Source organism: Scyliorhinus canicula, chromosome 6 (genome assembly GCF_902713615.1).
Source record: "Scyliorhinus canicula chromosome 6, sScyCan1.1, whole genome shotgun sequence".
In the NCBI taxonomy this organism is placed as follows: domain Eukaryota; kingdom Metazoa; phylum Chordata; class Chondrichthyes; order Carcharhiniformes; family Scyliorhinidae; genus Scyliorhinus; species Scyliorhinus canicula.
In genome coordinates this window covers 166,317,747-166,345,285 of record NC_052151.1, presented here as the reverse complement: position 1 = coordinate 166,345,285, position 27,539 = coordinate 166,317,747, and the positions used below count along the sequence as shown (strand labels likewise).

Here is a 27,539-nt window from a genome sequence, read left to right as displayed (position 1 = left end):
CTGGCCCACCGACTTAGGAAACAGGAGTTCCTGAGGGAGACTGGCAGAGTAAAAGGGGGTGAATGGGGTGTTTGAGGAATTTTCGAGAAGGGTATATGAGTCAGAGCCCCCAGCTGGGAGGGGAGGGAATGCGGCGGTCCTGGATGGGTTGCATGTGGAAGTGGCGATGGATGTGGTGAAGGCTTTCAACTGGGTGGAGTGGGTCTATCTGTAGTAGGTGTTGGGATGGTTTGGTTTGGGCAGGGGTGTGGTTGCTGTATAAGGCATTGGTTGCGAGTATGCAGATGGACCGGGTGTGTTCGGGATATTTCGGATTTCACTGTGGGACAAGGCAGGGATTCTCACTCTCCCATTGCTTTTTGATTGGCGATAGAGACATGAGCAATGCCGCTTAGAGCGTTGCGAGGTTGGAAAGGGATTATTGGGGGTTGGGGGGGGGGGGGGCTTTGCTGTATGCGGATGACCTGTTGCTACATATTCCAGACCCACTGGGGGACATTGGCAGTATTATGGGGATTTTGGAGAAAGTTGGTCGGTCACCGGGTACAAGCTGAACATGGGAAAGAGCACGGTGTTCCCGATTGAGACCAGAGGGCAGGAGAGGAGGTTGGCGGAGCTGCCGTTTAAGATGGTGGGGTGGGTTTCAGTTACCTGGGCATCCAGGTGGCGCAGGGTTGGGCACAACTGTATAAGTTAAATTTGGCTCGGTTGGTAGAGCAGATGAAGGGGGATTTTAAGAGGTGGGATGTGCTGCCACTGTCCTTGGTGGGACGGGTGCAGATAGTGAAGATGACGGTGCTGCCACGGTTCTTGTTTATATTTCAGAACGTCCCGATCTTCGTTCCAAAGTCATTCTTTTAAAAGGTCAATGCGATGATCTCTGGGTTTGTGTGGGCGGAGAAGACCCCGTGGATCAAGAGGGTTTTCTTGGAGCAGGGCCAAGGAGGGGGAGGTTTGGCGTTGCCAAATATAATGAATTACTACTGGCAGCTCACATCGCTATGGTCAGAAAATGGGTAGTGGGGACGGGTTGTTATGGGGGAGGATGGAGACAGTTTCTTGCATGGAACGAGTTTATTGGCATTGTTGTTTTTTTAAATAAATTTAGAGTACCCAATTTATTTTTTCCAATTAAGGGGCAATTTAGTTTGACCAATCCACCTACTCTGCACATCTTTGGGTTGTGGGGGTGAAACCCACACAAACACGGGAAGAATGTGCAAACTCCACACGGCAGTGACCCAGAGCCGGGATCGAACCTGGGACCTCAGCGCCGTAAGGCAGCAATGCTAACCACTGCACCACAGTGCTGCCCTATTTATGGGCATTGTTGACAGCGCCTCTGCCGTTCTCACCGACCAGGCACTCCGTGAGCCCAGTGGTGGTGTCGGCGTTGAGAGGATGGAGGCCATGGAGGCAGCATTTGGCACTGGAGGGTGCGTGGGTGTGGGCACCGATCTGTGACAACCATAGGTTTGCACCTGGAAGGCCGGATGTGAGGTTCCGGGGGTAGTGGCAGGCGGGGTTTGAGCAGCTTGGGGATCTGTTCGTAGGGGGCAGCTTTGCAAAGTCAGAGGACCTAGAGGAGGAAAATGAGCTGCCTAGGGGTAATGGTTTCAGATACTTGCATGTCCGGGATTTCGTAAGCAGGGAGGTGCCTTTCTTTCTGCAAGATAAGGTGTTATCAAGGGAGGGAATAGAGGAGTGGTGGTGCCAGAGAACTGTTACACCTTTGTTTGAAAAGGGTGCAAAGATAAATCCAGCAACTAAAAGCTATTCAGTTTAACTTCAGTGGTGGGAGAACTTACAGAAACAATAATTCAGGACAGAATTAATAGTTACAGAGATAAATGTCAATTAAGGAAAGCCAGGATTAATTTCTTAAGGCAAAATTATATTTAACTAACTTGCTGGAATATTTTGACGAGTTACCAGCGAAGGCTGATTCGAGTAATGCTGTTGATGTGGTATACATGAGCTTCCACAGGGCTTCTGATGTAATGTCACACTTGTGAGCAAAGTTATAGCTCATGGAATAAAAAAACAGGAGCAACGTGGATACAAAATTTGCTGAGTGACAGCAAAACAAAGACTAGTCGTTAATAGATTTTTTTCAGGTTGGAGGAAGATTTGTAGTGTAAGCTTTTCCTGATGTATATTAATGACCTAGACCTTGGTGTACAGGACACAATTCAAAATGTGCGGATGATACAAAACCCGGAAGCATTGTAAACTGTGAAGAGGACAATGTAGCACTTCCAAAGGACATAGACAAGTCGGTGGAATGGTCAGATCTGTGGCAGATAGATGGTGTTAAATGGAGAGAAATGTGAATGGATTTATTATGGTAGAAAGAACATGGTGAGTCAAATAAAGGGGTGGAAGAGTAGAGGGAAAATGGGTGTATAGGTGAATAAGTCAACAAACGTGTCAGGGCAGGTTGAGATTGTGGTTAAAAGACATACAATATCATAGGCTTCAGTAATAATAGGGCATAGAGTACAAGAGCAAGGATGTGACTTGTATAAGACACTTGTATAAGACACTATTCGGCCTCAGCTGGAGAACTGCATCCAGTTCTGGGTGCTGCACTTCAGGAAAGATGTGAAGGCATTGGAGAGAGAGTTCAGAAACGATTCAAAAGAACAGCTCCAGGGATGAAGAAATTCAGTTATGAAGATAGATTGGAGAAGTTTGGGATGTTTCTGTTGGAGAAGAGAAAGCTGAGAGGAGATTTGATAGGGTTGTTTAAAATTATGAGAGGTCTGGTATTGTTCACACCCATGAAAGGATCAAGGGACAGCATGGTGGCGCTGTGGCTAGCACCCCTACCTCACGATGTCGAGGACCCGGGTTAGCCCGGCCCCGGGTCACTGTCCATGTGGGGTTTGCGCTTTCTCCCTGTGTCAGCATGTGTCTCACAACCCAACGATGTTAGGGTAAGTGGATTGGCCACACTAAATTGCCCTTTAATTGGAAAAATGTTTTAAAAATTAAAGGATCGAGAAAGAGCGAGCACAAGTTTAAAGTAATAGGCAAAAGAAGCAACAGCAATACGAGAGAAAACTTTTTTCATGCAGCGACATCTGGAATGCTCAGCCAGAGTGTGTAGTGGAGGCAGTTTTTGTTTATTCCTTTTGGACATCGCTGACTGAGTCAGCATTTATTCCTCATCCCAAAGTGCCTTTCAGAGGACACTTAAGAATTAACCACATTGATGTGGATCTGGAGCCACATGCAGGCCATTCCAGGTAAGGATGGCAAATTTCCTTCCCTGAAGGGCATTAGTGAACCAGATGGATTTTTACGACAATCAACAATTGCTTCATGGTCATCATTCGACTTTTAACTCCAGATTTTTATTTAATTCAAAATTACATAATCTGCCATGGTGGGATTTGAACCTGGATCCCCAGAGCATTACCCTGAGTATCTGGATTACACCATGTCTCCCCTGATTCAATTGAGGCATTCAAAAGAGAATCAGGCAGGAAAGTGGAGACAAGTCTACAATTCGATCAGCCATGATCTTATTGAATGGCGGAACAAGCTTGATAGATTAAAAGATGTGGCTTGCTTTTATTTCTTATGAGCTTCCTGAAAAGGAAGAATGTACAAGGTCATGGGGGAAGATAGCAGAACGGCACAAAGTAAAATGCTCATTGGAGAGCCAGTAAAGACAGGACGGACCGATTGGTCTCCTTCTATACTGTAACAATTCTATGATTCTGTGAATATTCCTGCTTTAAGAAATACAACACTGAAACTAAACAGGAAACTTTATTATTGGTGCTGGGAACACATATACATCAGTTAGGTGCAGCAGCATTTACACATTTGATTCTTCTCTAAACTAACTTTGGAACAAGATCGCTTCTTTTGTGCTTTTGTCTCCTACTGACCCTGTACTTCATCTTGGATCATAGTCAAAGAACAAAGGAAAATACAGCACAGGAACACGCCCTTCAGCACTCCAAGCCTGTGCCGACCATGCTGCCAGTCTAACCTAAAAGCTTTTACACTTCTGGGGTCCGTATCCCTCTATTCCCATTCTATTCATGTATTTGTCAAGGTGCTCCTTAAACGTCACTATCATCCCTGCTTCCACCACCTCCTCCAGGAGCAAGTTCCAGCCACCCACTACCCTCTGTGTAAAAAAGCCCCTCGCACATCTCCTCTAAACTTTGCCCCTTGCAAAGGGGCAACCTCGAAGGAGGTTGAGGGGCGGCTTGATAGAGGTCTACAAAATTATGAGGGGCATAGACAGATTGGATTGGATAGAGACTTTTTCCCAGTGTAGAGGGGTCAATTACTAAGGGGCATAGGTTTAAGGTGTGTGGGGAAAGGTTTAGAGGAGATGTACGAGGCAAGTTTTTTACACAGAGGGTAGTGTGTGCCTGGAACTCGCTACCGGAGGAGGTGGTGGAAGCAGGGACGATAGTGACGTTTAATGGGCATCTTGACAAATATATGATTAGGATGGGAATAGAGGGATCCCGGACGTGTAGCAGATTTTAATTTAAACGGGCAGCATGGTTGACACAGGCGTGGAGGGGTTAAGGGCATGTTCCTGTACTGTACATTTTGTTCTTTGTTCTTTGCACCTTAAACCTATGTCCCCTAGTAATTGGCTCTTCCACTCTGGGAAAAAGCTTCTGACTATCCATTCTATCCATGCTCCTCATAATTTTGTAGACTTCTATCAGATAGTCCTAAAATAAATTTGGCTCTCCTTTAGGTGCTGGTCTCAATTGCTGTCTGACTGGCTAAATAGTTTGGACATATGAATCCTAAACAACCTGTTCATCAGTTTTGTGGGGAGGCTTTTCAATGTCTTCGAATTTGTACGTAACAAGTGTAAGTTATACCTACAGATGGATTTTCAATCTCATTTATTTTGTTACTCCAGATCTCAGACTGCTACTGAATTTCTTAAATTTGAATTCGGGCTATGAGCAACACTTCGAAGGCTATGTTTATTTCTGATTTCTGACTGCCCCAAACTGTGGTTGGTGTGCCTTCTGGTGATGTTTTAATTCATTGTTTACATATTTTAGTTGCTTGTTAAAGAAGGCATCCATGCACCCAGTGGTGGTGCAACAATAAACTTGTCTCTTGAGAATTTTGGTCAGGTTTATGCAGCAGAGTAACCTTTATCGTGTATCCAGTCTGCCTGTCCTTGAGAAAAACATTAGTTCCAAACAAGATAACTTGGAAGGCTGGCCACACCTGTTTAAAAATATGTTGACTCAGCTGTTTCCACTTTTAGGAATTTGTGGGTTGTTTAACCCGATTTATTCTTGCGAGAAAGGAGTACATTTAAAAATGCGAAAGTATCATATAACCAGCGGAAACTTAAAAAAAAAAGAGGGGGAATTTAGAGATTGAGCATGTTTTTTAACTCAAAATATTTCAAACACAGTTGACTATCTGCCAAAATCTGGATTCAATTGCCAAGTATGTTATCAAGCGTTCCCAAAGGAATATTATCTCTGAGCACAAAATATATTGTTACAATCAGTCTTTTTATCACACTGAGTGATTTGTGAAACAAATCCACCGATTCTGCCAGCAGGCAGTTTTGAGGCACTTTAAGGGAAGGCAGTCTACAATCTCGTATCCATAGTTGGTAATGCTACTTTGAAACTTTTATCTCACAGATGTAATCATTATACTGCTTTTTAACTAGAATCGGGCAACTCAGACTTCATTTTGTTATGTTCTGCCCCGAAAACTGTTAACCATCTAACCATGCTAAATATCGCTACAATGATGCATTGCATGAGAAAATAAAGCAAATTTAATACAGAGTGAGAAAAGGAGTCAGCACAATGGAATTGGAGACTGAAACTCAGGCGACTTCTATTTTAACGATACTGAAGTAGAGTTTGAAGGCATTTTTACTCCAGGTATTGCAAATTATGCAAGAAATTCCATCGCACTTGCACATTATAGTGCAGGTCCCATTAGTTCATCAGCATTATTCTCGCGCTTATTGTCTTATTGTGATAATTTTCCCATATCTCAGGTCCCAATTACAGATTACTGCCAGCCACAAATATATATACGGTCACCGAAGCCCCAAACATGTCAATGGCGATGATAAAAGAAGAGGAAAGGTCAGAAATTAAACTGGCAATGATTAGCTTGATTTAGGTCGATCATCTTTGCTTAATTTAATGCAACAGGAGACATGAGTGAAATTTCATAGCCAGATTCTATTTTTAGAGAGAAATTATGTGAATATTTTTCTCTAACAATGATGGTATTTGTCCAGGTTTTTATTAGAATAAAAGGTAATAAGAATATGACGGTCATAAGAAATAGGAGCGGGCTTGGGTCTTTTCATCGACCAAGCTTGTTCCACCGTACAGTAAGATCATGGCTGATCTGATTGTGGACTTAACTCCACTTTCCTGCCTATTCCCCCATAACCCTTGACTCCCTTGTTAATCAAAAACCTGCCGAGCTCAGCCTTGACTATATATGCAATTACCCAGCCGCCAGTGCTCACTGGTAAAGAGGATTCCAAAGACGAACAACCCTCTGAGAGAAGAAATTCCTCCTCATCGTCATCTTCAATCGGACACCCCTTTTTTTGGAACTGCGCCTCCAGTTCTATATTTCCCACAAAACAAAACATCTTCCGAGCGTCTATCCAGTCAAGCTCCCTCAGAATTTTATATGTTTGAATAAGATCACCACTCAATTTTCTAAACTCCAATAAATATAGGCCCAACCTCTTAACTTTTCCTCATAAGATAACCCTTCATCCCAGGAATCAGCCTAGTGAACCTTGTATGAACTGCTTCCAACCTTACCTCAGTAAGTAGATCAAAACCGTATGCAGGACCCCAGGTTTGCTCTCCCTAAAAGCCCTGTACAGTTTCAGCAAGACTTCCCTATTTTTATACTCCACCCCATTTGCCTTCCTAATTACTTGCCATATTTGCATGCTCAACTTTTGTGATGCATGCACAAACTGACTGATCAGTTATCATTTTCCGCTTCACCATTTAGGTGTGATGGGTCACCATTTTAAGTGGGTCTACGGCCTGGGAATAATCAGTGAAGCATGACATTTCACGGTGGTAATGACTGACTCGAGGTGGGGGGTTGGGGAGGGGGGGGGGGGCGGGTGTATGCAACCCCCTACAAGCGTGGCCACCTGGAATGTGCGGGGTCTGGGGGGCCCAGTCAAAAGAGCTTGGGTTTTTGCTCCTATACAGAACTTGGGAGCCGATGTGACATTCCTTCAGGAGACCCACATGCAAGATCAGGCACAGCTTTGGAAGGCTTGGGTGAGCCAAGTTTCCCATTCAGGATTTGACAGTAGGGCCCGTGGGGTAATGATCCTTAGTAATAAAATGGAGAGGGTATTAGCAGATGCAGGAGGGAAGTATGTTATAGTAAAGGGGGGTGTTAGAAGGGATACCGGTGGTGCTGGTGAATGTTTATGTCCTGAATTGGGATGGTACAATGTTCATGAAATGGCTGCTGGCAAGGATACCAGATCAGGACCCCATCAGCTGATAATGGGAGGAGACATGAATTGTGTGCTAGACCCAAGGGTAGATTGTTCTATGTCAAGATCACTGGCCTTGAGGGGAATGGCAAAGGCATTAATTGCCTTTATAGAAGAAACAGGCGGGACAGAGCCTTGGCAGTTCGGTCACCCGGAGAAAAAAAAGTTATCTTTCTTCTCCTCAGTTCACAATATCTTTTCCAGGATTGACTATTTTGTCAGAGGCCGAGCGCTAGTGTCAGGGGTGAAGAAATCTTTAATTTGATTTGATTTATTATTGTCACGTGTATTAGTATACAGTGAAAAGTATTTTTTCTTGCATGCTGTACAAACAATGCATACCGTACAGAGGGAAGAAAGGAGACACTGCAGAATATAAAGTTACAGTTACAGCAAGGTGTAGAGAAAAGGTCAACTTAATACGAGGTAGGTCCATTCAAAAGTCTGATGGCAGTAGGGAAGAAGCTGTTCTTGAGTCGGTTGGTACGTGACCTCAAACTCTGGTATCTTTTTCCTGATGGAAGAAGGTGGAAGAGAGTATGTCCGGGATGCGTGGGGTCCTTAATTATGCTGGCTGCCTTTCCGAGGCAGCGGGAATTATAGACAGAGTCAATGGATGGGAGGCTGGTGCGTGATGTATTGGGCTACATTCATGATCTTTTGTAATTTGCTGCAGTCTTGGGCAGAGCAGGATCCATACCTAGCTATGATACAAACAGAAAGAATGCTTTCTGTGGTGCATCTGTAGAATTTGGTGAGAGTCGTAGGTGACGAGCCAAATTACCTTAGCGCTTGGCGGTGGTCTGAGCACTTGGCAGTGGTAATTTCTGACCAGGATGGACTTGGGAGTAGATAAATAGCATTGAAAGGGGGGCACAGCTGAATGTGGGTCTGCTAGCGGCCATTCGGTTCTGTGCAAGGATCTCGGGGGCTATCCAGGATTAGATTTTTGAACAATGACAATGGGAAGGTCTCTCTCTCGACACTGTGGAAAGCACCAATGGTTGGAATTAGAGGACAAATTATATCTTTTAAGGCCTATGTAGAGCTGGAGGCAAGGAGGGATCAGGACAAATTAGTGGACAATATCATAAAAGTGGATCATAAGTATGCGGGCACCCCTTCCCAAGAACTATTAGCGGAGAAGAGAAAACTACAGACACAGTTGATCTGATTGCTACTGATCGGATGGTACAACAGTTGAGATAAGCTAAAGGGGCTATTTATGAAATGGGGAGAAGGCAAGTTTGCTCCTGGTATATTAACTGAGGAAACAGGAGGCTGGAGGGAGATTAACCAGATTGGACATGGGATTGGAAGGGGGGGGGGGGGGGGGGGGGGTACCGGTCTCGAATCGGGAGAAGATAAATTAGGTATTTAAGACCTTTAACCAAAATTTATACATGTCGGAGCCTCCACATGATGGGAAAGATATGGTGGAATTCCTGGTCGAGTTGGAGTTTCCCAAGATGGAGGAGGAGTTACGAAAGGACCTTGAAGCTCCACTAGAGTTGGATGAGATCAAGCAGGAGATGAAACGATGCAGCCGGGGAAGGCACCGGGACCTCCTGGGGTATCAATTGGGTAAACTTTGCAACAAAATATTCGGTCGGCTTTGTGCCCTCAACTCCCTCGGGTAGGCTCACCAGCCTCGGGTTCATGTGCCTGGACCTATTTTCTAAATCATCCAGCTTCACCTTGAATCCCTTGTTCCTATCCCTGACGGTTGCCATTTCGGCCTCCAAAGACGCAAATCTGTCTTTGTGCTGTTTTCAATTTTTCCGTCTGCATGCCTACCGCTTCAATTGTTTTGCTCAGCTGCTCACATACTGGGACCAAAGCTTCCTCCACCGTAGCTTTAAATTAAGCTTTCTTTTTCTGGCCATGTTTCTTGAAGCGCACATCCATTTCTTCACCAAATTTCTTTAATTCTCTGACTACCCCACCTGCCATCATGTCGAGTATGATGGACATGGCCGCTTCCTCTGCCATCTTTGATGCCTCGTTTCTTCGGCTCGATGTCTGCAATCTCATGTCTCCACTCCTCTTCGATGTCAGTTTCGACTCCACGATCTTTGTGGTCAGTTTCACTGTTGGGAAAGTCCGTTTTTTTTTTTATTTCTTCGATCGGGCAATTAAGCCCAAAATGCCGAAGCCTGTGCGGGAGCCACCCAAGATGCAGCCACTACTTTATGCCACTGCACTGGACGTCAACACTCATTTTAGCTCCTCTTTTCCTTTTTGTACACTTGCAGAAGATGTGACAGTCTGTTTTTATATTTCTTGTTAGGTTTCTCTCATATTTCAATTTCTCCCTTTTTTTCCCAGTCATTCTTTGCTGGTTTCTAAAATGGTCCCAATTTTCTCCCTGATTTCTATACTCACAGCATACTCCTTCTATACCCACTGGTGAACACCGACGCAAAGTATTCGTTCAGAACCCTACCTACGTCCTCCATCTCCACACATGAATTACCACTGTAGTCCTTAACGGGCCCTACTGTTTCCCTTGTTATCCTTTTACCCTTAATATACTTGTAAAACAACTTAGAATTTCCCTTTAGTTTACCTACCAAAATCCTTTCAGGTCCCTTTCAGGTTTACACAGAGAGTGGTGGGTGTGTGGAATGCACTGCCAGCAGAGGTGGCGGAGTCACAGTCATTCGAGACATTTAAGCAACTCTTAGACAGGCACATGGACAGCAGTAAATTGAAGGGGTGTAGGTTAGGTTGATTTTAGATTACGATAAATGGTCGGCACAACATTGTGGGCTGAAGGGCCTGTACTGTGCTGTACAGTTCTATGTTCTATGTCCCCTTTGCTCTCCTAATTTCCTTTTCAAGTTCCCTTTTGCATATTTGAAACGCCTCTAAGGCTTCTGCTGTTTTGAGCCCTTGATATACAGGGTTCACTGGATTTATTGGTCCCACCTTTTTTCTTCATTGGAGCATGTTGGCCCTGTACTCTCCCTATTTCTTTCTGGAATGCGTCCCATTGTTCTGTCATAGATTTATCTAAAAGTGTCTTCTCCCAGTTCACTCTTGCCAAATTATATCTGATCATCTTAAAATCGTCCTTCCCCAGTTTAAAACTTAGATTTCAGACACCATTCTCCTTTTCCATAACAATCTTGAATTTAACGGAGTTATGATCACTGTCTGCAAAATGCTCCCCCACTGATGCATGAACCACTTGTTACCGAAAATTTAGTCCAGGACCACTCCTCTCTTGGAGGATCCTCTACGTATTGGCTTAAAAACGTTCTCCTGGATATTTTAAGAATTCCGTTCCCTCTAAACCTTTTACATTATGTCTACTCCAGTTAGTGCTGGGGAAATTAAAATCCCCCACTATCACTACCCTATCACTTTTACACTTGTCTGAAATTTGCCTACATATCTGCTCATCTGTTTCTCTCGGACCGAGGGGGCCGACAAAACATTCCCAACAATGTGATTGTTCCTTTTTTGTTTTTACCTTCTATCCATAAGGCTTCATTTGAAGAGCCTTCTAAGATGTTGTCCTCCTTACTGCTGGAATTTATTCCCTGATCAGAATTGCAACACCCCATCCTGTTTTTCATCCTTCCCTATCTCGCCTGAAGATTCTATATCCTGAATATTGAGCTGCCAATCCTACCCCTATCTCATCCATGCCTCCTTGACAGCAATGGCATCAGATCCCATGTTTTATTTGTGCCCTCAACTCATCTGTCTTGTTCGCCAGACTCCTTGTATTAAAATAAATACCATCCAATCTTGCCAAACTCCCTTGTGACTTAACTGGCCTATCAATTCTATGCTTTCCTGACTCACTCGATGGCTCTTCAAATTTTGCATGTGCATCTATTCCTTCTGAACCTTCTCTCAGGATCCAAACCCCTGCCACATTAGTTTAAACCATCCCCAACAGCACTAGCCAACTTCTTGCAAGGATGCTGGCCCCATTCCAGCTCAAACCATCCACTTTGTACAGCTCCCACCATCCCCAAAAACAATCCCAATGTGCCGAAGCTCTGAAGTCCTCCTGCAGCATTTCTCCAGCCACGTATTCATCTGGACTAACTCACTATTTCCATACTCACTCGCACGTGGCACCGGAAGTAATCCAGGGATTACTTCCTTCTGGATCCTGCTTTATAATCTACTTCCTAGCTCCCTAAATTCTGCATGAGGGCCTCATCACTTTTTGCCTATATTGCTTGTACCAATGTCTACCACTATGATGCCAATAATCCTGTGTCATTGCACTTTACCAAATCTAACATAATGTATTCCCCGGATGGTTCCTGAATGTATTGTTCTCCGAAACTGTCCTGAATAAACATTATATGAACTCATCCTCCAGGCTACCTTTACCAATTTTCTTCATCCAATCCAATAGAAGATGACAATCTACCATGATTACAGTAGCACCTTTCTTACAAGCTCCTGTTATTTCCTGATTTACATTCTGTCCCACAGTGTAATTACTGTTAGCGGCCTAGAAACTACTCCCGCTAGTGACTTCTTCCCTTTGCCTTTGTTGCCTCCACCCAAATTGACTCTACATTTTGATGCTCAGAACCAAGACCATGTCTCGCTACTGTACTGACTTCATCCTTTGTTTAACAGAGCTACTCCATAGAGCGGCACGGTGGCTTAGCGGTTAGCACTGCTGCCTATGGTTGGCATCTGTGTGGAGTTTGCACATTCTCCCCGTGTCTGCATGAGTTTCACCCCCGTAACCCAAAGATGTGCATGGTACGTGGATTGGCCACACTAAATTGCCCCTTAATTGGATAAAAAGCCCTTGATTCTGTCTTTTTACCATTCAGGCTGACACTGAAGGAATGGAAAGGATTCCATTCCATACGGTTTATTTCACGAGAATGTCACAATGTACTGAACAGTCAATTAAGTACTTTGGAAATGAAGCCGCTTTAGTAATTTGGGCAAACATGAGATCAAATTATTCACTGCAAGATTCACAACAACAATACAATACGTGAGCATATAATCTGATTTAATAATGTGAATTGAGGGATAAATATGGGCCAGAACTTCCTTGTTCTTCCTCGAATAATGCCATGAAATAATTCTCAGGCAAGTGGGGCCTCAGTTTAATGTCTCATCCGGCAGACATCATTTCCGTTGCAATACTCAATAAAACTGGGATAAGTTTGAGATGTAACAGGTTTTAAGCAATTCCAAGTGAGGAGAGGCAGATAAAGAATAAAAAGAAAGGACTCGGATGGGTGAAAGGCAGGAGGAATTAAATGACAAAAGGGCCTTATAAACCTACTTGGATAAATAAGGAGCATATTGATCAAGAAATACATCTTTTATGTTACTTCAGTGTTTTTACAAACATACATACAGGGCAGGGATTTTCTTTTTATGGACTCCGTATCATGTTTTTACACAAGACCCAATGGTATTTTTGAATGGCTGAGCAATTGATGGCCAAGGTGTGTCCTTGGCTGAATCCAATTAAGGGTGGTGAGCAAGGAGACAGCTTGGCACCCCCAATGTCAGAGGTGGGAGCTGTTAATGTAGACAAGAGAGAAAAAACTGATTGCCGCACTTTCTGAAGACTTGTTTATGAAGATGAAATTTATACTGGCAACAGCTCCCACATAGCTACTTTTGAGTGGGAACGGCTCAACAGATGTTGCCTTTTTTACCTGCTATAAATATGGCAATCAATAATGTTGCCCTTCTTTCTTTAGATATCGATATTATATTGCTTTCAGAGTCACCAGGTCTGAAATGATACCGCTACAAGGTTCAACCGGGTATCGATCAAAGAGCCAAACACCCGTTAGTTCAAGATCAATGGTACTTTATTTACAAACAAGATTAACATGCAACATAAACAATACTAGTTAAACTACACCTAACAACTATGACAACCTGTACTTAACTTCAGGCACCCAGCTTAGGTCAGAGGAACAGTGGCCTTTGTTCGAATCTGGATCTACTGGATCTGGAGAAGTAACTGCTGCTCAGCTGGGCTCCTCCGTCTGGTAGCGAGCGTTGAACTTGAACTTGCTTCTGCTGGTGCTGCAATTGGAGATGAACGTTGCTGGAGCGCCAGGTCCAAAAGAGGTTGAACACATGGCAGTGTCTCTCCTTATCCTTGGGGAGTTTCGTGCTCTTTTGGGTGGTCCTTAGGTTTGGACCCCATTAATTGGGCAGTTCTCGATCACTGGCTTTGATCTGAGCCAATGAAGGGGCGGGTGCCTTGATGGCTGGGTGTGTCCTAAGCGGTCATTGACCCTGTTGTTTATGCTTCCTGAGTAAAGAGAATGGCGCTGAAATGTCTGGACTTGTATCGGCTACTTGAGTATCGATCCTTTGTCTTACGGAGATGGGCCATCAAAATGCTAATCGGTTAGGGGTTTCGATGCTGTCTGGATTTTTTGCTCACAAATATACATTCAGGCTCTGTGCCTGCCTGAATCTTACATTGTCCACATTTCCCTTTAGGCTTTGCGAACGTCCATGTTTCTTGTTGTAAGTGGCCATCCCAGATGGCTACACAGGGCAACTTGCAGCCACAGCTGTGGCCATCGAACAGACAAGGTCATGGGGTTGGGTTGGGTGGACAGGGTGGGGGGAGGAATTAGAAAAGTTATTTGGAGTGCTGTCAGCCCCCATTTGGCCACCAGGAGGCAACTTCCAATGCAGTGGTTGGAATACAGACACAATGTAGTCCCAACTGCTGACCGGAAATTACAGATGGTCCAGTCAGCATATCCTCCATGTAGCTACCCACTACTTTGTAAAATTGCCTTGAGAATCAAAGATGATAACCAAGTTAATCGGTCCTGGATGCAAGAGAGAGAGAACGTAAAACCGTTTAATAAAAAATAAGTGAAGATTGTTACAGCCTCATTGACTTGGTCATTTTTCACTACTTGGTTCTTCGATTATAAACTTTATAAATTTAAATTCAGTTAACTGCAAGCTATTTTTGATGTTCAATGTTGCACAGCGGAGAATTAAAAATTACTTTTTTTCCTCAATAAACAGATCTGCAGATTAGAAAAACAGTCAACAGCAGGAGCCTATCAGCAGGACTTATTTGCAAATCAGCCTTTGATCTTCATTTCACCCAAAAGTGAACCACCGATCCTGATGCTAGAGAAACTGTTGGAGCTGTGTGGGGGAAAGGTGTGCAAAACCTTACGCAGAGCTGGGATTTGTATTGGACACTACAAGGGAAAAAGGCCTGCGGGAAGTCAATATTTATCAGAAAATTGGATACTGGGTGAGTGTGTAGCCAACTGCAGAAATCCTCCACTAGCATATTAATCAAAGGAGCAGAACTTGTTTGACCTAATGGCCATTCTCTGTTCTTAAAAATCTTTTTGTTCTTATGAACAGTATATTCAGTGAGGAGACAATTTTTTTTTTTACATTTATTCCCCTAACATAGGTAAGTCTATATCGATTGGGTGCCTGGTTGCCCTGAAAAAGTATTGGCATATTTTCTCCTTGAAACACTCTAATGGTAGTGCTCCCCGCAGTAGTGTTTTATAGGAACGCCATAGCTTTGATACAGTGCTGATGAAGAAATAACAATAAGTGCCCAAGTCAAAATAGTCCTGTTTGAGGAGAAACATGGAAGTGATGATGGCATGATGATTCACTGCCCTTGTCCTTCTTGTGATCCTGAACTAGGAATGAGCTGTTTAAGTAACCTTGTCGGGAGAGAAAAGAGTTAACCTTTCGAGTCCAGATGACTCTCTTTGACAAAGGGTCATCTGGACTCGAAACATGAGCTCTTTTTCTCTCCCTACAGATGCTGCCAGACCTGCTGAGATTTTCCAGCATTTTATCTTTGGTTTCAGCTTCCTTTCTTTTGACATTGTCTTAGGTTGTAGTTATCTGGTTTCTGATTTGATAGATGATGGGGCTGGTAGTCCTCAGTTATACCATGTTATTGAGCTCTATGACAAAGGAGAATTGCACTGGTTTGCACGGATGCTTGAAGCTCAGTTCCAAGGCTGTTCATTTTTAATACTATGAGCAAGTTAGTGAGAGTTGCTCCAACCAAGCCATTGGAAAAGATTCCACAAGTTTAATAGAACAGTGGATAGATAGCCTGAATACTTTGAAAACATCAGATGGGAGGTGTATAGTAGAAGTTTATCATCTTCTGCTGGTCTCACTTCTCAGTTTCAGTGTGCACAGGAATTAAAATGAGACTTAACTCCCAAATTACATGACTGCTATTGTATCAAAGCTCATTGCCAATCCGTTGAAGTTTCACAGAAGTTGTCGCATAATTACAGCTCAAATACCCCCTACTTATATTTTATCGAAAGTTCAACAGAAGGATTTTATCAGAAGAAATTAGTGTTTTTAAAGCTATAAAAACTGGTTTGTGCTTTTTCTTAAATCTACAGATCTAATCTTTGGTGATAGAATTGTGATGCAGTCCAGAACACTTATTTCTACCAGCAATGTCATTCACAAATATTTAGATCCCTAGATTTTAAAATCACGCTAGCCATGGTTGGTAACAGGAGAAAGACAATTGACGAGACTGATTGCAAATTCATTGAGATTAGCTATGAAGAAATAAAGTCACATCTTGGAGCAGTCTGATTAATAGCCATCATTTTATCTTTCAAAAATAAGCTTTCATGACCCTGAAATTCAAGGTAAATAGTTAAAAGAAAATGTCAAGAAAGCTGTCTATTACAGCGGTTCTAATTGCATGCACATTCCAAAATGAGTTTTCATGAGGTAATTCGCCTATTGTCATCTTCTAAAGTAATATTAACTTAATTTCCAATTCTCATATTCTCTGCAAAGTTGAGATAACATAAGGTAAGAGAAAATGTGTTATATCTGATTAGATCATTTAGACACGGGAATTCAAATATTTGGGTGATACTTAAGCATTGTGACTGCTTCTGTAATACTTAACTAGTTTCTAACCCATGTAGTACATCTTCTGCGGTAATATATGATATCAGGGATTGAGTACCAGATTGTAACCTAACCAAATCACAAAATCTTTGCAATGCGTCATCATCTGAATTCCAAATCTGGTTAAATTTTAGAGCTCACTCCTATAATTTAAAAAAGAATGTAATTTCTGTAGTTTGAGGAGCACCAAAGTTTGAATTAGGCCAAGTTTTATGCTGATAGTGACTGCCACTTTAGACAATAGAAATTAGTACACTATTGCACCCACCCATGGCTTGTTTTGCAGCGTTAGAGACAACCCGCCATTGGCCGGTGGTGGGATCTTACGGTCCCGCCGTTGTCAATGGGGTTTTCCCTTCTTCGCACCCTCTGCCGCCGAGAAACGTTTCATGAGGGGCTGCCGTCGGTGGAGGGGAGGTGGGGGGGGGGGGGGGGGGGGGGTGGCGAGCGGCCAGAAAATCCCATCCAATGGGATTTATGGCATACCATGGTGACATTTGCATTTGGTTAGTAATTAGCTAATCACGACTGCAGGTTTATTGAGAAATAGTACATATATTTATAGAATAGCCAAATTATAAGTTAGAGTGACCAGAGTGGAGGTAAAATATGTACAATTGTATAGGATGTTTCCTGGACTGGAGGGCATGTCTTATGAAGAAAGGTTGAGGGAGCCAGGGCTTTTCTCATTGGAGAGAAGAAGGAAGAGAGGTGATCTGATAGGGCTGTACATGGTGATGAGAGGCATGGGTAGAGTGGATAGCCAGAGCCTTTCCCCCAGGGCGGAAATGGCTGTCACGAGGGGGCATAATTTTAAGGTGATTGGAGGAAGGTACAGGGGAGATGTCAGAGGTCGTTTTTTTACACAGAGAGTGGTGGGTGCTTAGAATGCACTGCCAGCGGAGGTGGTGGAGTCAGAGCCATCAGGGATATTTAAGCGACTCTTGGAAAGGCACATGGACAGCAGTAAATTGAAGGGGTGTAAATTAGGTTGATCTTAGTTTAGGATAAATGGTCGGCACAACATAGTGGGCCAAAGGGCCTGTACTGTGCTGTACTGTTCTATGTTCTATGTATATGTATATATTTCTTTTCTCCACTTCTCCTGTCCTCTCCTTCTGTTAACATTGCTTTTTCCATGTTCTTGTTTGCTTTTCAAATACTTTTCTTCTTTATTCATGGATCACCTCCAATTTACTGCCCTCTTCCTGCTTTCTGCTACATTTTTCTTTTTTCCTGCTTTTTTGCTTGATTTCTCCTCCCCCTCCTGTTTTGCAGAAATGGGAAATGTAAAATGCCGTGTTACATTCATGCAGATGAATGGATGTCAATCGAGGCGAAAGAGAGAAACGAATCCAAGGAGAAATTGTCTAGGGAAGAAACCGAAAGGAAGTCTATAACTGTGCGAGCTAAAAAAAGACTAAAGTGAGGTAGCATCAGAAGGCTGGAATTAAATGTGGAGGAGGCATCCAGCCAGCTGTGGGATTAGAGAAAGTAATTCACCAAGCTATGCTGGGAAGAATACTTGTGGCTTTATGTTTCACAAGTTCAATTTCTTTTTCCCTGTTACCGAGTATTTTTTTTACTTTCATTTCCCTCTTATTAAAGCACAGACTTCTGCTGGAATGTGCTTCAGGGACACGGATACCTCAACCAGTGTTCTTCCTTCATCTGTGAGTCCAGACTAAGTGTATTGACAACTATTCAGTCCAGGGAAAATCATACCCAAGGCCAATTGTTTCTCCACTGATATCCATGTACATGATTGTAATTTTACTGTATGGTTCAAATGTTAAATACAAGCGTTTAGTACTTAAACTGATGATGACCATGTCGCTAGTCAGCAGAAGTATTATGCCGTTATCAGCCTTCCTTTTGGATTATGACTGAACTTAAAAGTAAACCAACACATTTTATCCTGGTATCTCTGTGTCACAAATATGAGGTATGATTGGCGGAGAGTTACCATGGTGTCCAGATGAAGAGGAAGTATCTTTTCCTTTAAAAATGCAGTGCCAGTAGGCCTGTAGCATTGTAATCTAGAGCAATGCTGTCCTTTGCACATTTTGTTACATTCTGGTTAATAAATTGTTGCACAAAGAAAATGTCAAAATAAAAATTAGCTGAGCTTTTGAAATGGCTTAATAATGAAGTTCAGGTACACCTCCATCACCCAAGGAAGAAAAAAACAAGTGCCTTGACAATGCCTTCAAAACCTTATCTTTCATTTCTCATCTCCATGACTTTGCTTGTTTGATAACAAAAATAAATTTCGATGAAACCCAGATTGACCTCTAGCTAATGCTGTCTGATATCCATTTGTGGATGCTCTTAGCTGCCCAGGTTACTAGTTCATGGTACAAGAATCAATGTTTGACATTTCCGATCATTTACCCACAGATGGATTTCAGTTTTCATTCTATTTGTTCATGGGATGTGAACAATATTGGTGAGGTCACCATTTATTACCCATCCCTAATTCGCCCTTGAGAAGGTGATGGTGAGCCATCTTCTTGAATTGTGATGTAGGTGATGATTACATGTGATGACTGCAGTGTTGTAGGAAAAGAATTCCAGGATTTTGACCTAGTGGCAATGAAGGAATATCAGTGCATTTACAACTCAAAATGACGTGCAACTTGGACAAGAACTTGCCGGTGGAGTGTTTCCATGCGCCAAATAGCCTTGTTCTTGTCGTTGGTAGAGGTGGCTGTCACACTATGTGGATAGTGTACGGAACAAAAAGGGTTAATGTAATGTTACTACTCTAGTCATGAGATGGTGCTATAGAGCAACCATATAAATATTACATGCCTCCTTGACTTCTGGGAGAGAGACCGGAGAGAGTGAGAGAGAGTGGAAGAGAGCCAGACTGAGTAGATGTGAGATAGTTTAGCTGATAGCATAGTTTATCATTGTAGAAGTGTAGTGTATTCTTTACTTATCTAATTCCTTAGCAAATGTTTAAATCAAAACAAGTGTCGTGTAATAAATTAACTTTGTTTGTTAAACACTGCTTGCTGTTTTTTGTCAACACTACAATCTTCACCATCCTGGAGAGCAATACAAAGAACACAACAGTGGCAGGTTTGGAAGGTGCTGTTGAAGGAGCCTTGGAAAGTTGCTGCAGTGCATCATGTAGATGATAAAGGTTGTTGCCAAGGTGTGCCATTGGTAAATGGGGTAAATGTTTAAGGTGATGTATTACTATGATCCCAGTTGATGTTATAACTGGCCAGGAAGACCTCAGAATGGCCTCCCAACAACCATAGCTGTCTTCCTTTCTGCTCAGTGTGATGCCAACATTGTAGAGAATTTTAAAAATCATTTTACAGGATATGGGCGCCGTTGGCTAGTATTTTTATTGTCCATCCCTAGTCGCTCTTGAGAAGGTGGTGCTGAGCTGCCTTCTTGAACCGCTACAGTCCCTGCAATGTTGGTACACTCACAATGTTGTTAGAGAGAAGGTTCTCGGATTTTGACCCAACGACAGTGAAGGAACGGTGATATATTTCCAAGTCAGGATGGTGAGTGACTTGGAGGGGAACCTGCAGCTTCTGGGGTTCCCAGGTATCTGCTGCTCTTTTTCCTTCTAGATGGTAGTGGTCGTGGGATTGGAAGGTGCTGTTGAAGAAACCTTGGTGAGTTACTGCAGTGCATCTTGTAGATGATACACACGGCTGCCACTGTTTGTCAGTGGAGGAAGGAGTGAAAGTTTGTGGAAGGGGTAGCAATCAAGTGGCCTGTTTTCTCCTGGATGGTGTCGAGTTTCTTGAGTGTTGTTGGAGCTGTACTCACCCAGGCAAATGGAGTGTATTCCATTACACTCCTGACTTGTTCAGTTCAGTTTCTGCTCAATAGTAACTCCCAGCATATTGATAGTAATAATGCCATTGAATGTCAATGTGTGATGGTTAGATCTTGTTGGAGATTGTCATTGCCTGGCACTTGTCAACCTAAGCCTGGATTTTGTCCAGGTCTTGCTGCATTTGGCCATGGACTGGTTAAGTATCTGACAAGTCGCAAATGGTGCTGAACACTGTGCAATCATCAGCGTACATCCCCTCTTCTGACTTTACAATGGAAGGGAGGTCATTGATGAAGCAGTTGATGATGTTTGGGCCGAAGACACTACCCTGAAGAACTCCTGCAGTGATATTCTAAAGCTGAGATTATTGACCTACAACCACCACAAGCATCTTCTAGATATGACTCCATCCAGCGGCGACTTTTCCCCCTGATTGTGATTGACTCCAGATTGAGAGAGGGAGGCTGGCGACCCGGACAGCAGCCTCCACCCTCCCAACCTGGAGATGGTTGGAAAGATGCTCCTAACTACTGAACTGACCGCAATGAAAGATGAGATCAAGGTGGAGATCCAAACGGCAGTCAGGGTGGTTTGACAGGATGGGAAGGAGGCTGGGGGCCCAGGGGAAAACGATCCAAGAACTGAAAAGGGCATCAACGGACCAGAGCGAACGGATCATCGACCTGGAGGCGGAGATAAAGAGGTTGGTGGAGACCCAAGGGAGCCTGAACGCTTCAAAGGACCAAGAGAACTGATCTACGCAACAAAGCATTTGAATAGTGTGCCTGCCGGAGGGGATCGAGGGCAGAGACGGAAACAACTACGTGGCCCAAAAGCTGAGCAACTTGGTTGGAAGGGACAGCTTCCCCAAGCTGCCGGAGTTCGGCAGGGCAAACAGGTCACTCCGACCAAAGCCGGGGAGCAGCCGTGGGTGATAATAGCCGAGCTGCACAGATACCAGGACTGGGAGAGGATTATGCTTTGGGCTCAGCAGATAAAAGCAAGGGGTTGAAAGGCTAACAGGATGAGGCTATGCCAGGACATTGGGTCAGACCTGCCAAAGCATAGGGCCATGTTCAACCATACAAAGTTAGCCATGTGCAAAACCAATGTTAAATCTGGGATGTTATTCCCAGCCAGGCTCTGGGTAACATACCAGAATAAGGAATATTATTTTACCACCCCAGCAGAGGCGGAGGGTTCATCCGTATAAAAGGACAGGACAGAAGGCAAATGAGGCAACGGTGAGGAAACGCAGGGAAAAAATGATGAAAATGGACAATTTGAATGGGACTGCACTACGTCACTATGCATAAAGGAACTAGCTCATAGGAAGGAAGGGGTGAGGGCAGCAGAATGCAGGGGAGGGTGAGGAGGAGGAGACAAAGGGAAGAATTGGCGCAGGAGGGGGGTCAGAGGAACCCCAGCAGGGGGGTCCAACCACACTAGCGGGGACCTAGCGCAAGGAGGCATGAGAGAGGGGGATGCGGCGCATCCTGCAGCGGGGAGAAAGCACCTGACCAGGGCAGGGAGGGGGGAGGGGGCGGGCACAGGGATGGGGGGGAATGGTGGGGGGCCAATAAGCAGGGGGGTGCACAGAGGGGGGGCGGAGGAGGGAATCGGGATCACGGGGGGAACACAACGATAAGGAAGGGCTGCAGACTGGCTTCAGCAGGTCGGGTTCAGGAAGATGGAACAAGGTGGCTCTTCAAGCAGCCACTTGGAGGATCCCTGAACAAAGGGAAACCCTAGAGTGCAGGGGCGCATCCAACAGGGAAGCATGGTTGGTCCCGCAGGAACAGAGGGACAGAAAACTCCACCAAGGTAGTCACCTGGAATGTTCGGGGACTTAACGGCCCAGAAAAGGATCCAGAGTCTTCGCCCACCACAAAAGTATGAAAGCTGACATAGTCTTCCTCCAAAAGACGCACATGAGAGAGAACCACCGACTGCAGGTAAAGAAGGGCTGGGTGGGACAGACCTACCATTCCTGCTATGAGACACGAGCTATAGATGGTAGCAATTTTGATAAGCAAGAGGACGGTGTTCACGGCGACAAAGATGATTACGGACCAAGGGGGAACGATATGTCATGGTCAGTGGTGCCCTAGACGGGGTACCAGTGGTCCTGGCAAAGGTGTTCGCACCCAACTGGGACGAAGCGGAATTTATAAAGAAGACCATGACGGAAATCCCCAACATAGACATGCACCAACTGATCACGGAGGTGGGACTTTAATGTGTACAGTACCCACTAACGGACAGATTAAACTCCAGAACAAGAAAAACGGCAGGCATGGCTAGGGAATTGGAAACGTTTATGGAGAAGATGGAGGCAGTGAACCCATGGCGGTTCATGCACCCAGGTGAGAAGGAATTCTCATTCTTCTCACCAGTACACAAGGTCTAGACCCCGCATCGACTTCTTTGTACTGGGGAAATCCGTGCTTCCAGAAATAGTAAGAGTGGAATACTCCTCTGATCGTAATCTCTGATCACACTCCACATTACATGGATATGAGGTTGGAGATGGGCTGTGCCAAACACACCACATGGAGGTTGGACACGACCCTCTTGGCCGACAAGGCCAGAAAACATGACAGGCCATGGACGAGTATATTACGAACAACCAAAATGGGGAAGTCTCATCTTCCAAGTTCTGGGAGGCACTGAAGGCTGTGATTAGGGGAGAAATCATTGCTCGTAGAGATAATGAAGAGAGGGTTGCTAGGCAACAACTGAGCGGCTCCATTCTGGAGGTTGACAGAAGATACTCCGAGGCCCCAATCGTATAGTTTCTGGTGTACAGGAAAGAATTACAAATGGACTTTAACCTGCTATCCGTCAACAAAGCAGTGTACCAACTCCGCCAGGCATGGGAAGCCTTCTATGAGCACGGAGAGAAGGCAAGCCGCCTGTTGGCTCACCAGCTGAGAAAGACAGCCACAAGGGAAATACTGCAGGTGAAGGATAGCAGAGGCGGCATGGTAGCCGAACCACAAAAGGTCAACAAAGTATTTGAGGCCTTCTACCGGGGACTGTACACCTCTGAGCCCCCCGACGGGGACTCGGGGATGAAACAGTTCCTCGATGGATTGGACATGCCAGTCGTGGGGGAATGATAAACGGAGAGAGCTGGATGCACCAATAGGACTGGGAGAGGTCATGGAGAGCTCCACGCAGGCAGGGAAGTAGCCGGGACCGGATGGGTTCCTGGCTGACTTTTACAAAAAATTCACACAGGCTCCTGCTCCAGACCTGCGGGAGATGTTCACAAACTCACTAACGAGAGGGCACCCTGTCTCCAACACTTACACAGGCCAGTATATTGCTGATACACAAAAAGACAAAGACCCAATGGAATGCAAATCATATAGACCCATTTCGCTGCTCAATCTGGATGTGAAAATCCTCGCAAAAGTCCTGGCCAAAGGACTGGAGGACTGCACGCAGAGGTGGTTGCAGAGGACTTTTGACAAGGATAGACAGCTGACTGCAAACATCAGATGGCTGCTGAATGTAATATTTTTTTATTTTTTTAAAATTTAAGAGTACCCAATTATTTTTTTCCAATTAAGGGGCAATTTAGCGTGGCCAATCAACCTATCCTGCACATCTTTGGGTTGTGAGGGTGAAACCCACGCAGACACGGGGAGAATGTGCAAACTCCACACGGACAGTGACCCAGGGCCGGGATTCGAACCCGGGTCTTCAGCGCCGTAGGTAGCAATGCTAACCACTGTGCCACCGTGCTGCTCTTGCTGAATATAATAATGACTCCCCCGGGGAGAGAACACCAGAGGCAGAAAAGGCCTTTGACAGAGTTCAGCAGTCAAGTGGAAGTACCTCATCAAAGTATTAGAGCGGGTTTGGACTAGGGACAGAGTTCACCTCATGGAAGAAACTCTTATAAAACACCTCCAAGGTGAGCGTTCAGATCAACACCACCAGCTCTGAATACCTCCAGCTGCACAGAGGAACAAGGCGCAAGGCAATGATGCCCACTGTCCCTGCTTTTGTTCACCCGGGCAATTGAGCTGCTGGCGATCACCATGCGAGACTTGGAAGGCTGGAAGGGAATCCGAAGAGAAGACAGAGAGCACAGATTCTCACTCTATGCGGGTGACCTGCTCCTCTACATCTCAGACCTGCAAAGCGGCATGGACGGAATCATGAAGCTCCTGGGAGAGTTTGATGCCTTCTTGGGCTACAAACTCAACTTGGGCAAAAGCAGAGATTTCCCGATGAAGCTGAGAGGGGGAGTGGCAGAGTTGGAGGGTCCCCCATTTAAAATAGCCCAAAACAAATTCCGCTACCTGGGGATCCTGATAGCCCATGACTGGACGTGAAACCTGACCAGTCTGGCGGAGGAAGTATGAAGGGACCTACAGAGTTGGGATGTACTCCCGCTCTCCCTGGCGGGAGGGTACAGACGATCAAGATGAACGTGCTTCCCAGTTCCCCTTCCTGCTGTAGGTGATGCATGGGAGCCATCGGGACCACAGAGAGCAGACAGGAAAAATGAAAAAATGAATGAAAAATAAAAATCGCTTATTGTCACGAGTAGGCTTCAATGAAGTTACTGTGAAAAGCCCCTAGTCGCCACATTCCGCCGCCTGTCCGGGGAGGCTGGTACGGGAATCGAACCGTGCTGCTGGCCTGCTTGGACTGCTTTAAAAGCCAGCGATTTAGCCCAGTGAGCTAAACCAGGATTGAGAGGGAGAGCGAGAAACAGGGGGTGGGGGGAGGAACTGGAGGAAACACCAAGGGAGAGTGATGGATATGGAAACCAGAGGGCCCAGCACAAGGCCACGTGAAAATAAGCTCTCAAAAAGCAGGCAGACAATAGGATGGGAAGAGTGGAAAAGAAGGGAAAGGAGGCCAAGCGACAGGGAGAGGGAAGGGATAAGGATGGCACTGCCCACAGACAAACACCAAACAACCACCCATGGTGCAGTAAAGGGCCCAGGACAAGAACCTTAAACAGCAAAAGAAGGCAGGTGGGGGTAACAACATGTAAAGTGTAACCATCTCATCTATCTCTAACTAATGTACAGTGTAAAAATGTAAAACTTTAATAAGAATGCTTTAAAAAGAAGCTGAGTGACCTGGGCAGAACCCATACTGAGTGCCTGTGAGCAAGCTTTTGTTGAGTAAGTGCCGCTTGGTGTATCTGTTGATGACCCCTTCCATTACTTTACTGATGATGACAAGTAGACTGATGGGGCGATAGTTGGCCGGGGTGGATTTGTCCTCTTTCTTATGTACAGGACACACCTGGGAAATGTTCCACATCGCCGAGTACATGCCAATGTTGCAGCTGGACTGGACAAGCTTGGCTAGGAGCATTGCAAATTCTGGAGCACAATCTTCAGTACTATTGCCAGAATATTGTCAGAGCGCATGACCTTTGCACTATCCAGTGCCTTCAGCCATTTATTTATATCATGTGGAGTGAATCGAATTGACTGAAGACTGACATTTGTGATGTTGGGGACCTCTGTAGAAAGCTCAGATGGATAATCCACATGGACCTTATGGCTGAAAATTGTTGGAAATGCTTCAGCCATATTTTTTGCACTGATGTGGATATTTGTGGAGCCTCCTCCACCAGTGAGTTGTTTAATTCTCCACCACCATTCACAGCTGGGTGTGGCAGGAAAGCAGAGCTAAGATCCTTTTTTTTGTGGGATCACTTAATTTTGTCTATTACTTGCTGTTTATGCTGTTTGGCATGCAAGTGGTACTGTTATAGCTTCACTAGGTTGACAGGCCATTTTTAGAAATATCATGGTGTTGTTCCTGGCATTCCCTCCTGCACTCTTCATGAAACAGGGTTTATTCCCTGGCTTGCTGGTAATGGTAGAGTGGGGGATATGCTAGGCCATGATGTTACAGATTGTGGTTAAGTATAATTTTGCATCTGCTGATGGCCCACAGCGACCTCGGATGTCCAGTCTTACTAAATCTGTTTGAAATCTATGAAATTCATCACGGTCGTAATGCCACACAACATGATGGAGGGTACCCTCAATGTGAAGACGGGACTTCAAGGGTGGCACAGTGGTTAGCACTGCTGCCTACAGCGCTGAGGACCCAGGTTCGATCCCAGCCCTGGGCCACTGTCTGTGTGGAGTTTACATATTCTCCCCGTGTCTGCGTGGGTTTCACCCCCATAACCCAAAGATGTGCAGGTTAGGTGGATTGGCCACACTAAATTGCCCCTTAATTGGAAAAAAATAATTGGGTACTCTAACTTGATTTATTTTTTTTTTTTTAAATTGAAATAACCAATTATTTTCTTTTCCAATTAAGGGGCAATTTAACTTGGCCAATCCACCTAACCTGCACATCTTTGGGTTGTAGGGGTGAAACCCATACAGACATTGGGAGAATGTGCAAATTCCACACAGACAGTGACCTGGGGCCGGATTCGAACCCGGGTCCTCAGCGACGAGGCGGCAGTGCGAACCATTGCGCCACCGTTCCGCCCTGGGTACTCTAAATTTATTTTTAAAAAGAAGATGGAACTTTGTATCCACAAGGTTTGTACAGTGGTCACTCGTACCGATACTGTCATGGACAGATGTATCTGCGGCAAGAAGATTGATGAGGCTGATGTCAAGTATGTTTCCCCCCTTGTTGGTTCACCTGCCACAGTCCCAGTCTAACACCCATGTTCTTTAGGACCAGGTCAGCTTGGTCTGTGGTGGTACTACCAAGCCACTCTTGGTGATGAATATTGAGGTCCCCCACCCAGAGTACATTCTGCGCTCTTGCCACCCTCAGTTCTTCCTCCAAGTGGTGTTCAACATGGAGGAGTAGGGATTCATCAGTTATCAGGGGGGTGGTATGTGCCAGTGGGACAGGACATATCCAGGAATGGTGATGGTGTTGCCTGAGACATTATCTGTAAGTTACGATTCAGTGAAAATGACTACGTCAGGCTGTTGCTGGACTAGTCTGTGAGATGGTGGTCTCAATGTTGGCACAAGTCCCCAATGTTAGTCAGGATGACTTTGCAGGGTCAACAGGGCTGGGTTTGCTGTTGTAGTTTCCAATATCTAGGTCAAAGCCAACTGGTCCTTCTGGTTTCATTCCTTTTTGTTTCTTTTGCAATGACTGAGTTACTTGCTTGGCCATTTCAGAGGCATTTAAGAATCAAGCACATCGCAGTGGATCTAGAATCATATGTAGGCCAGATGGCTGGTTTCCTTCCCTTAAGGACATTGTTTAATCTGTTGGGTTTTCATGACAATAGTTTCATGGTCATCATTAGAC

The 27,539-nt window shown here is 44.7% G+C and overlaps 1 protein-coding gene across 6 annotated transcripts in view; it reads left to right on the top strand.

The window, feature by feature from the left end:
* The window catches only part of mcph1 (microcephalin 1), a 410,735-nt gene that overhangs the window by 346,074 nt on the left and 37,122 nt on the right, over positions 1–27,539 (top strand). For 4 of the 6 annotated variants that reach the window (XM_038800431.1, XM_038800430.1, XM_038800427.1 and 1 more), the window contains one exon: positions 14,543–14,780. The exons of 1 other annotated variant lie outside the window; for it this stretch is intronic. In XM_038800431.1, the coding sequence (XP_038656359.1) occupies positions 14,543–14,780 (238 nt within the window). Of the gene's footprint in view, positions 1–14,542; positions 14,781–27,539 lie in introns of those variants that run through there. One more of the 6 variants, XM_038800428.1, reaches the window with a different exon arrangement.